Source organism: Chrysemys picta, chromosome 3, assembly GCF_011386835.1.
Source record: "Chrysemys picta bellii isolate R12L10 chromosome 3, ASM1138683v2, whole genome shotgun sequence".
Lineage (NCBI taxonomy): Eukaryota > Metazoa > Chordata > Testudines > Emydidae > Chrysemys > Chrysemys picta.
Window position 1 is genome coordinate 117,675,981 of NC_088793.1, and position 10,884 is coordinate 117,686,864.

General features: G+C 43.7%; 1 protein-coding gene across 15 annotated transcripts in view; it reads right to left on the minus strand.

Moving 5' to 3' along the window:
• Positions 1 to 10,318, minus strand: part of TFB1M (transcription factor B1, mitochondrial) — a 55,054-nt gene extending 44,736 nt beyond the window's left edge. For 2 of the 15 annotated variants that reach the window (XM_065588872.1, XM_024112376.3), the window contains exons 1-3: positions 9,053 to 9,184; positions 7,573 to 7,730; positions 4,562 to 4,713 (exon numbers count right to left, since the gene is read on the minus strand). In XM_065588872.1, coding sequence (XP_065444944.1) covers positions 4,562 to 4,713; positions 7,573 to 7,687 — 267 coding nt within the window. In that variant the 5' untranslated portion in view covers positions 7,688 to 7,730; positions 9,053 to 9,184. Of the gene's footprint in view, positions 1 to 2,959; positions 3,180 to 3,584; positions 3,716 to 4,561; positions 4,714 to 7,572; positions 7,731 to 8,328; positions 9,445 to 9,525 lie in introns of those variants that run through there. The other 13 variants (XM_065588874.1, XM_065588876.1, XM_065588868.1 and 10 more) reach the window with 13 other exon arrangements.
• Between the last annotated feature and the right edge of the window lie 566 nt (positions 10,319 to 10,884).

Below are 10,884 nucleotides of genomic sequence, written 5' to 3' on the forward strand. Positions count from 1 at the left end.
CTTAAGTGTTGTGCAGGATCAGGCTAAAGGATTTAACACCTTGCAGGATCAAGTTTATAATGCAAATTTATATAGCCATGAAAGTAGTTGTGGTGTACTGAAACAAACTAGTTAATAAGAGAATGTTTATAGACAAAAATGTATTTTGAAATTTTCAGTGCTCTGCTCCCTTTCTGTTTATTATTAGGATGGAGTAGATCAAAATGCACTAGGGAATTGTAAGTGTGCACTAACAGAGTCCACATGAACAGCTAGTGAGCAGCACGCTACTGCACTGTAGATTTACATCTCAGCTTGGCGTGCACTAACCATTCATCTAGACAAGCCCTTACGGGGGGTTTTTTGTTTTGTTTTCTAAGTAATTAGATTTTCCCTCGTGGGCCATCTACTGCTGCTTGACCTTTCATTGATTCATACTGCTTCATTTAAGCCATTAGTGTATTTGAAATTATGTCTTCACTGTAGGATCAAATAGGCAGAGAAATAGTCTTAGAGACAGCAAACCATAATACTAAATCACAAACACTGGTAGTAAGCACACACAGTAAGAAACATGTGAAAGATACACTGATGTGTTTTAATCTGATAGTTGCAATGTTTTCCCCCCATTTAAATAAAAGTGCCCCTATTGAATATATTTATGGAGCAAATCAATTTTTATATTTAGCAAGTATCTGGGGAAGATTTGTTTTTACGGTATTATTATTATTTTTAAAGCAGATTAGGAAAAAACAGATGGACAATGAAAAAGCAATTTTGGTTTGTGTGTGAAAATTCAAACCTATGTTATAAACAGTTAAATGTTTTGAGTTTAATCAGTGAAAAAAGGGAACTGATTTTTGTGGTAGCTTAGATTTACTGCTCTTCAACTCATTTCAGCATCATCATTTGCATATTCAATTTTAATCAAGCTGCTTCACTCAGGGATTTGGAAAGGATGAAAAAAGTTTTAAAAGTTCACCTCTATACTGCTTAATGGAAAACCAACTTTTGAGTCAAAGGAAACTGCTGCTTTCCAAGAATGTTCATGGACATACAGAATTCAAGTAGAGATTTAAATTCCATGCAGGGGGTACTGAAATGGAGTTTAACTCTTAAAAAAAAGGTCCCTATCTCTTTTAAATGCAATTAGTTTCAACTAGAGAGAAAAAAAAAATCTAACTTGAAACAAGTCCGGAATTTTAATACAAACCAATTTAAGAGTAGATGTCATCACTGCAGCAGTAGTTTAGCTATCTGCCTTGATTTGCTAATTTTTTACTGTGAAGGGTGCCATCCAAGGATGCAAGATAATGTAATAAGCTCAATGGAGTAAGTAAATAGTACCAAACGAAGTAGACAGATGTCTATACAAATGATAGGCTGTGATCATACGTGAAATTGTTTTTTAATGGTAGGTTTCGCTGTCAAGAAGGGTCTTTAGTTTTTTTTAATTATTATAGTTTGCATAATTTAAAAATTCATTAGCATATTAGAGACAGAAGATAAAAACCTTAGACTGGTTTTTCTTTTTGTCAGCAGTAAAAGTATTAAAAGTAAATAGGAATAAGTAATAAATTAGAAAAAATAAAATGTGTTTTTTCAGATGTAACTTCATGTCTTAATAGAGAATTATTATCTATTGCCCTTTAACTTTCACTACACTAGTAAATTCCACTGCATTTTATGAAATCTGTTGGCATAAAAATGCAACAGAACATTACTAATTTGAACTAATGACTGGGAGACTCATTGTGAATTAATGCATTTTAGGGCAAATCCTGCATCCATCAAGGGTTCTCTGGCAGCCGAACTAATGAGGTTCCACAAGCTTCTAGGCACAAAGTACTGAGGAAAGATAGGGCTAGAGGCTTTGTCACTGCAGTTCCTCTTGCCCTCCACCTTGCATCTGAGGGGGTATAAAGGGCACTGATGGATTCTTCCACCAGTAGGCTGAATTCACCACCACTGAAGAGTTCTGAAGTCATTCCATCGCTCAGCCTGAGGGGAAAATCCTATCGCTGCCCCTTTTATAAATCTGCCTAGCCAAGTCATCAGGTTGTATGCCAGCATGAGGCTATGACCCTTTGAAAATGAAATTTAGAGAATTTTACAGGAATCCCCCGACCAAATATATGCACAATAATTCACCAAGGGCTGGCATATAAGGTCTCTACCAAAAGCCAGTAACCCTCTGATCATCATAATCATTGTGAAGTTTATGTACAAATAATATTTAAGAAATTATGTATCTATACTGGAAATTGTGTTCTTAAAGCCTTGACGTTAAAGGCAGATTACCCGGTGACCTGTCTTGGACAGGTTCTGTTTAGGCAGGGCACAGGAGACGCTTATCTCTACATCTGGTCACTGTGTATTGTGTGCCTCACAATGTAAGTCTAGTTGCATACTAAGCCACCAACTAATCAAAACTGCCAAATTGAGTAGAGATCACCAAATCTACAAGAAGGAACACACTGCAGGAGGATATCCAGCTTATGACTAAGATGAAAGGATTCATCCAGTCTATCAAAAGAATGCAGAGAGACACACTGTATCCTTCTCTGAGGAGAGAAGTTGACAAAATGACCTGATTCATGAAAAAGGGATCACAGCCTGCCTGAAAAACGCTGGAGAACAATATTGCAAGACATGAAAGTGGCTAGTTAAATAAGTCTAGGTTCTAGAATGCAAGTTATGATTTTACTTTATATGCAGTTATTTATTTCCAATACTTCTACTTGCTATCACTTAAATCTCTATACTTTGTTAAATCAACGTACTTGTTTTCACTATAAACTTTTCTAAATGCCGTTTATTAAGTGGAGGAGTAATCTGAGGTGTAACTCATAAGCTGGGATGTATTTTCCCTTTGAGAGCAGTGGATCTGGGAATACAGCGAATGTTCAGTGGAACAACTGCTGGACGCTGAAGAGGGACGTTCAAAGGGCTTGAGGGTTGAAGCATGCCTATCGCTAACCTGCAGTGGGACAGCAGAGCTCGAGTTGGCAGAGGTGGCATGCTTCTATTGCCTGTAGCCCAGGGAGTTGACCCCCAGCAGGCAAAGACCAGGCTTTCTCATGGTAAGGGTAGGTGGTAGCGAGGTGCCTCACAACCCTGGGTACTCCTGGGAAGTGTGTCAGCCACAGACCCCTACTTCAATATTATGAAGCAAACATCTCAGGAAAGCCTGAAAAGAACTTAGTAAAAATGCAGAATGTTTTAAATGTCACTGGTTTCACACATGATAAAAGATTCTTCTAAATAACAGTCCCCAATTGTTATTTTAATATCTGGCATTTTCTGCTGTTCAAATCCCAGGCCCTTTATGTACAGCTATTCTAGATTGAACAGAGAACTTTCAGTGAAAAACTAGAGAAAACAGAGAGGTTATGACCCACATCAAAGAGACTCATTCTGTAATTTATCATCATCATCTTATCTGGAAAATAAAACTCAAAACCAAATTTAATACTAATGGATGCAAGATACTGTTGGTTTATTCACACCCACTCTTACTCAACACCTCCAGTATACAGAATAGCCTGTCAAAGGCATATGAACTTCTGCTGTGAGGGGGTTGCTACCGAAAAACGGTGACTCACTCAGAGTTGTATATATGTCCAAGATACTTTGTTGGAGGATCCTAGAAGTGGTGCTTCTATTTAGAGGAATCTGCTTCAGCAGTAGTTTTTGAAAGCCAAACAAAAATGTTCCGGCTAATTCAAGCAATTATCTGATAAGACATGCACAAAGAATTAATTACATCATATCCTTTCTTACTTGGTTCAAATAATGGTGATTTATAAGTCAATTATGAGATTCAACTTTATTAACTGGTGGATAATGTTTACATTCAATAATCCTAATGGACACAGTTATAACAACTGTATCAGGATGATACTAACTACAACAGTTTTTGCAAAGACAGCATGGGTCTGCAACGGTTTCAACTATTTTCCACTCCATGCATCTGATGAAGTGGGTTACAGCCCACGAAAGCTTATGCCCAAATAAATTTGTTAGTCTGTAAGGTGCCACAAGGACTCCTTGTTGTTTTTGCTGATACAGACTAACATAGCTACCCCTCTGAAACCTGTTTCATCTGAGTAGGGCTGCAGCATTATTATCCTTTGTTTGAGCTGAAGAAATGATTTTCACAAAAAAAGATTAGAAGTACAAAAATGTCGTCATATCAATCTGGTGAAAAAGATCTGATCAGATAAATGGTGTTTGAGATGGAATATAAACTATTTTAAAATCTCAAAACCTTAAAAGGATTTATATATAAATTAGTATTAAGCAGTATTCTTCCAATTAATGGGTAATACATCCAATCAAACATAGTAAGATGGCAGAATGGAGTACATTAATCTAACATAGATTAAACTAAACAACGGACCTCTAGAAAAGAAGCAGAGAACACTGCAATATTTCTGATACAAGTTGTTTTAGAGCTAGGAGTACTTTTTCAATTGTTCAGATTAAAATAGGAAATCCATTTTTTTTTAAAGTAATTTAACTTCTTAAATGTTTAAACATATATTAATTATACAAAAACAATTTATTTCCCATTCGATACCTGCAGTCCTGGAATAAATCGAGTATCTTTTTCAACTAACAGGAGTTGAGCAATATCACCATTGAGAATGGATCTTGTAATTCCTCCTGGCCCAGGGCCCACCTCACAGACATGGGCATCTTTCAGCTTGCCAGCCTGTCTCACTATCTTATCTATAAGTCACAAAGCACATACAAAGCTTTTATTTTGCAAGGCACTGAGTTCACCAATATCAGTGTAGTTTGTATTTCTACAGTAAACAATGAGTTTATCACAGAAGAAACAAACAATGGCACCTCCTGGTTAAATGAGGGAGAGTACTGTAGTTTTATGGAGCCTGCTAGACAGCACAGAATTCAATTTCATTTCTAGATTACCAGAGAAACTCATATAAATAACCAAACAGAGCTTGCACTGTCAGGTGCTTAGTGTATTTTGTTAATTACAGATTAAAATTAACAAAATTAATTAAAAAAATTAAATTAAAAAAAGAGATAGAAAGATAAATTCTCTCCTTACAAATAGGACATTCAATTCTCTTTCTGGCAGGTAACCTCTGTGGCATCTCTGTAGAGTCTGCCCATTTAAAGGGAAATTCCAGTATACTGAGGCAGTTCCAAAGAAATATAAAATGAACAAAGCTAAAGAGGAGCAGCCTGGGGATTACGGTATCTAAGAAGCAGAACTATTTGAGATAAGAGATTGGGGAAGCCTGGAACAAGAAGCAGGAAAGATTAGGGCAAAACAGAGCAGAGTTGGTTGTGGACAGCTAAAGGTTAAAGGAGTGGGAAGAAGAGAAATCTGTACAAATGGAGGTGGAGAAAACCAGGGTCAGACATTAGGAGAACACAGGGAGTGGTTTAACAACAGAAGAGGCTGAGCGAGACCCAGACGTGAATAGCCAATAGGTTGACAGGGCACCTGGCAGGTAGCAGACCATGGTTCAAGACCCTGCTCCACATCAGGCAGTGTGAGGATTTGAACCTGGTTCTCCCATATCCTAGATGTGTATTCAGCCTCTATGCTATTGGATACAATGGGACACAGGCACCACAACCACCTTCTGTTTTATGCAAGGCCTGATCTACCAGATGCATCTTACAGGCAAAGTAGGCAGGGGATGCCTATCTTGTGAATCCCGCTGGGTCTCAGGTGTGAATTAGGCACAAAGCTGCTCGGTGGTATGAGGACTGAGGTGGCTGTGTGCATGATAGGGTTGCCAACCTTCCCAGATTGGCTGGGAGTCTACTAGAACTGGCCTCAATCTCCCGGTAACTATTAAAAGCAATCCGGGAGATTTTAATAGGCCAAAAGTCCGACTGGCAGCGCAGTGGGCCTAAGACAGGCTCCCTACCTGCCCTGGCTCCGTGCGGCTCCTGAAAGTTGTCGGCATATCTGGCTCCGAAGCGCAGGCGCAGCCAGGGGGTCTCCGCACACTGCCCCCAAACGCCGAATCCACTGCTCCCATTGGCCAGGAACTGCAGCCAATGAGAGCGGTGGGTGCAGTGCCTGCATGCAGGGGCAGCACAAGGAGCCACCTAGCCACCCCTGAGCCCATGCCGGCTGCTTACGGGAGCTGCCAGAGGTAAGCGCCGTCGTTCCGGAGCTCGCACCCCTCAGTCCCTCCCACACCCCAACCCCCCGCCCTGAGCTTCTTCCTCACCCAAACTCCTTCCCGGAGCCCACATCCCCTCATGCAGCCTAATCCCCTGCCCTGAGCCCCCTCCTGCACCCCAAACCTCATCTATGGCACCACCCCAGAGCCCCCACCCCCTCCAGCACCCCAACCCCCTGCCCCAGCCCAGATCCCCTCCCACACTCTGAACCCCTCATTTCTGGCCCCAGCCGGAGCCCTCACCCCATCCTGCACCTCAACCCCCTGCCCCAGCCCGGTGAAAGCAAGTGGGGGTGGGGGAGAGTGAGTGACGGAGAGAGGGGGCCTCGGAGAGGGAGCTGGTCAGGGGTGTGGTCTCAGGGAAGGGGGCAGGGCAAGGGTGTTCGGATTTGTGTGATTAGAAAGTTGGTAACCTAGTGCATGCCCACCAGCAGAAATTTAGATGCCCAGGGGACGTTACCAGTGGAGTCTTAAGTACCTAGGCAATTTAAGCACCTATAAAGTTAGGTGACAGCTGAGCTAGGGTTTTGAGGATTTAAATTTTGGACTTAGGTGCCCAACTGCCATTTTCAGTGCTTAAGTCCCCTCTTGCAAATCTCACCTTTAAGGCTTGTCCGCATATGCAGTTCTTAATTGACTCCACATGTTCTTGTTTCTCATAACTATTTTTATTGCACCCTACCTTAATCTGAGTTAACTTTCAAGTGTAGAAAAGCCCTTGGGGGTTTCACACCCACACTGTGCAACTATTGCACAGTAGAACCATCTCTAGGTCAGCAGAGAAGGAGCGAATCAGCAGCATAGGTGATATGAACTGTGGCTGAAATGAAGCTGGAGAAATAAATCTGACCAGTAGAATAGAATAAGCTCAGAAAAACCAGGACACTCCCAGTAAACTAGTGCATATGGCCTTTCTAGTCAAAGTACATGCTAGGATAATAAACAAACAAATGCAGTACTTCATACCCTGCACAAATATGATCTTCAGAGTATCTCATTTTTGAGGCAAACATAGAAGCTATCTAATTGCCTCCTACCATTCCCTAATATTCTCTGGTAACCTCCGAGGGGGAATTGGTATTTTTTTAAATAGGCACTGGACACAGCTCCATAATTAAGATAGAGTTGAATTTTGCATTTAAATAAGAAAAATCAATTTTCTGTTCTGTATAAATACAGTGTAAACCCTTCCCTCTCCCCCCAATACAGCATTTAATCTGCATACAAAATTAAATTTCTGAGCATTTACAGGTAAATGTATTGAGTTAAAATATTTTTTTTAAATGTACCATTGTTGTTGTTAGGAAGACAAGAGTCCCCATGCAAATAAATGTAGATAGAACTTAAATTTTGGAGAAAACGAATAGGCAGTTTATGATTAAAAATTTTAAAAGATGCAAGATAAAAAATGTCCTACCTGTCAATCTCAAATCCAGGAGAAAATTCTGGGATAGCTGCTTTTGTGCTCGGAGATTAAACAGTTTAATAATCTCTCTAACAGTTGGCAGAGGTGGTAGACGGAAAGCAGCCATCTTTCCTGAAGCAGCTATTGGCCAAAACTGTTAACTCTTGCTCCTAAAAAAACAGGGAAAGAAGCAACTAGGATTAATCAAGTGTACAGTAGGGCAGAATTAAATATGTAAGAAACAGAATGGAATGAAGTAAAACTCAAAATATTTACTTATTCTGATTTTATCAAATGAACCTATTGCTTTAGAAGCATATATTAAAAATACACTAGATTTACAACCTAAGGTCTTAATCTTGCAAACACAGATGAATGTGCTTAATTTTAAGCACATGAGCAGTTTCATTTACTTTAATCTACTCACACCTTTAAAAGTAGGTATTGTGTGCAGGAGGCAGCACTAGAATCATATATATATTGGGCTGGCCAGACAACAGATGTAAAATGAACCCCCCATACCTCCAAAAATAGTTATTTAACAATCCTGTATTTTGATGATTAATTCCAGCCTTTTTTAAACTAAAAAGTAGTGGTTTTACATTGAAGGGGAAAGTCAGTATAAATGTACAAAAGTTATAATTATTTAATTACATTAATTTCCCCAAGAAAAACTATTTCCTCTTTTCCCTGAAACATCAAGTTTGGTGATAAAAGAGACAAAGGAGGAAGAAAGCCTAAGTGCCATTTTCCACAATGTTGCCACACCTTTTGATCCTTCTAACTCTGATCCTCTGGATGATGGAGAAAAGGGCCATCATAGGTGCCACAAACATTACCAAAACGTGCCCCCTTTTCAGACCCATTCCCCTAGCTCAAGGGTTACTTCATCCTGATCTGAGTAACTTTGGAGACAAGAGGTCCCATTATGCAATGGTCCATTTGGATGCAAATAGCTTTCTATTTAGAGCAAAGCAGATCCTATAGCTCAGCGATTCTCAAACTGTGGGTTAGAACCCCAAAGTGGGTTGTGAGTTCATTTTAATGGGATCCCCAAGGCTGGCATTAGATTCATTAGGGTCCTGGACAGAAAGCTGAAGCCAGAGGGCTTCGTCCCCACAGGCATTGGGCTCAGGCTTCGGCACTATGCTTAGAGGCTTGGGGTTTCTGCCCTAGTACCCAGCGAGTCTAATGCCAGCCTTGCAAAACCTAAGCCCCACCACGGGGGGGGGGGGGGGGAGGGTTCTGAAGTCCAAGCCCGAGCAACTTAGCTTTGTGGGGCCACCTGTGGCATGGGGTCGTGCAGTAATTTTGTTGTCAGAAAGCTATCGCACTGCAACAAAGTTTGAGAATCACTGCAAGCTTAATGAGAGCTGTAGCCACCATAGGTCACTGCTCCCGACGTATAGAGGACGGCCCTGATCTGCACCAGCGTGTGCAGCTTTTAATAATACAGTACTTGGCACTTCCAGGAGCTCAACCACTGACAAACCCCATTTTCCAAGTAGCCCGGCGCTGCCAACTACTTGCTCTCTGGCCTGGGAACTTCTAAAAGGGGCGAGTGAAACCAGCCGCAAGGCCCCACGGGTCTCACCCCGCTTCGCTCTGCGGAGGGCTCTGCTCGCCCCTCCGCCCCCAAGAGTCACACACCAGGCCGCGCCCTGGCGGCCCTGCCCCGCGTGTCCTGCAGAACAGGGGCCGGGCGGGGCGATTCCCGGGCTGCGCCCCCGGGGGCGGGGCTGCCGGACCCCGCCTTCCCCCGCGCTTTTTGTTTCACGACAATTCTCCCGCCCCCGACAGGGGCGGTGCTTAGCGGCGGGAGGGGCGCAACCAGGGCGCCGTAAGGCTTGGAAGGTCTGATCGCCCCCTGGCCCCGCCTCTTCCACGTCACATCGTAGAGCCGCACATGCGCAAAGCCCAAAGCGGGAGGGGGACATGTGCGGAAGCTGCCCACGCGTAACTTACCGGTACAGGCCGTTGTTGTGTGGCGGCTCGGAGCAACACGCGCGCGAGAGTCAGACGACTGCTGGCTAGTTTTTTTAAGTGTAACTTTATTAGCGCGTTAACCAATGACAACAGCCACGCGGCGCACTGACCCGGATATGGAGGAAAGCTAACCGGAAACAGAATTTCGGCACCCAATCAGGCAATCGATGGTGTGGGGAGGGGGGGTCTCCCCACAGCGCATGCGCTTCGCCGCCCACCTCAACGTTACACTCCGCCTTCCCGGGTCTGGATAGGGTCTCACATGCGTCATCTCCCTACAGAGAGGAAGGGTGGTCTTAGAGCGCATGCGCACTATTGGCTCTCAACATTCTCTTCCCCCCTATGTTGCGCATGCGCTTCCTACTCGCAGGCCGATTCAGGGTCATGGGCCTCACAGTGCGCAGGCGCAGTAGTACGCTGAGTGTCCTGCTAGCGCCGCCGGGTAGTTCTGGCTCTGCGCGCGGCGGCTCCGCTGGGCGTTGGGTTCTACTGCCGGTTACGGGTTCAGCCCGTGCTTTCCTTGCGCCGCCACATGATTAACGTGAAATCCGCTGTCCCGAGCCCTGCTGCCAAACCTGCCTCCTCCTGCTTCTGCTTGCACGTGAGGCCCCCTGCCGCCCTGAAGTTGGAGCCACACGCAAGGGGCTGGTTCCTGCACAGAGCCTCACTAGGGTTGCCACCTTACTAATGGCTGGTAACTGGACCTCTGAGGTTCCGCCCCCTGGTCTGCCTCTTCTCTCAAGGGTCTGCCATTTGCGCTGCCTCTTCCCTCGAGGCCCCACCCCCCCTCTCCGCCTTCCCCTCTCGGTGCATTCCCCTGCTCTATCTGGCCCCCTCCCACCACCACCATCCAAAAATCAGACATCTGGACTTGTCAAATGGCACTGTGACTCACAAGCTGAAACCCAGACTGTCTAGGTAAAAAACGGATGGGTGGCAATCCTGAGCCTCACTAGGCAGCAGGGTCCAGCCATATAGAGCCAATAAGATAACTGTGCATAAAACTGTAAGAAGTTAGGGGGTGCAAAACACAAGGGGCCAGACCCACAATAGGACAAAGGCATTGCTATGCCTAGTGTTTAGGTGTTCTGTCACTCAGTGGAGTCCTCAGCCCCACGTTTGGTGTTCGGGCTTCCTATGCAATCTACATCAAGAGTTGAGCACCTACAAATGGACTCACTAGAAAGCCTGCAAATTGAGGGGAACCGTTTCAAAAGGAGAGATTGTAAAGTGACCTAGTTCAGAAAATATCATAGCTCAGTGGTTTGGGCAATCACCTGGAATATGAGAGATCCTGCTACACATCAAGCAGAGTGGGGATTTGAAATCAGGTCTCCC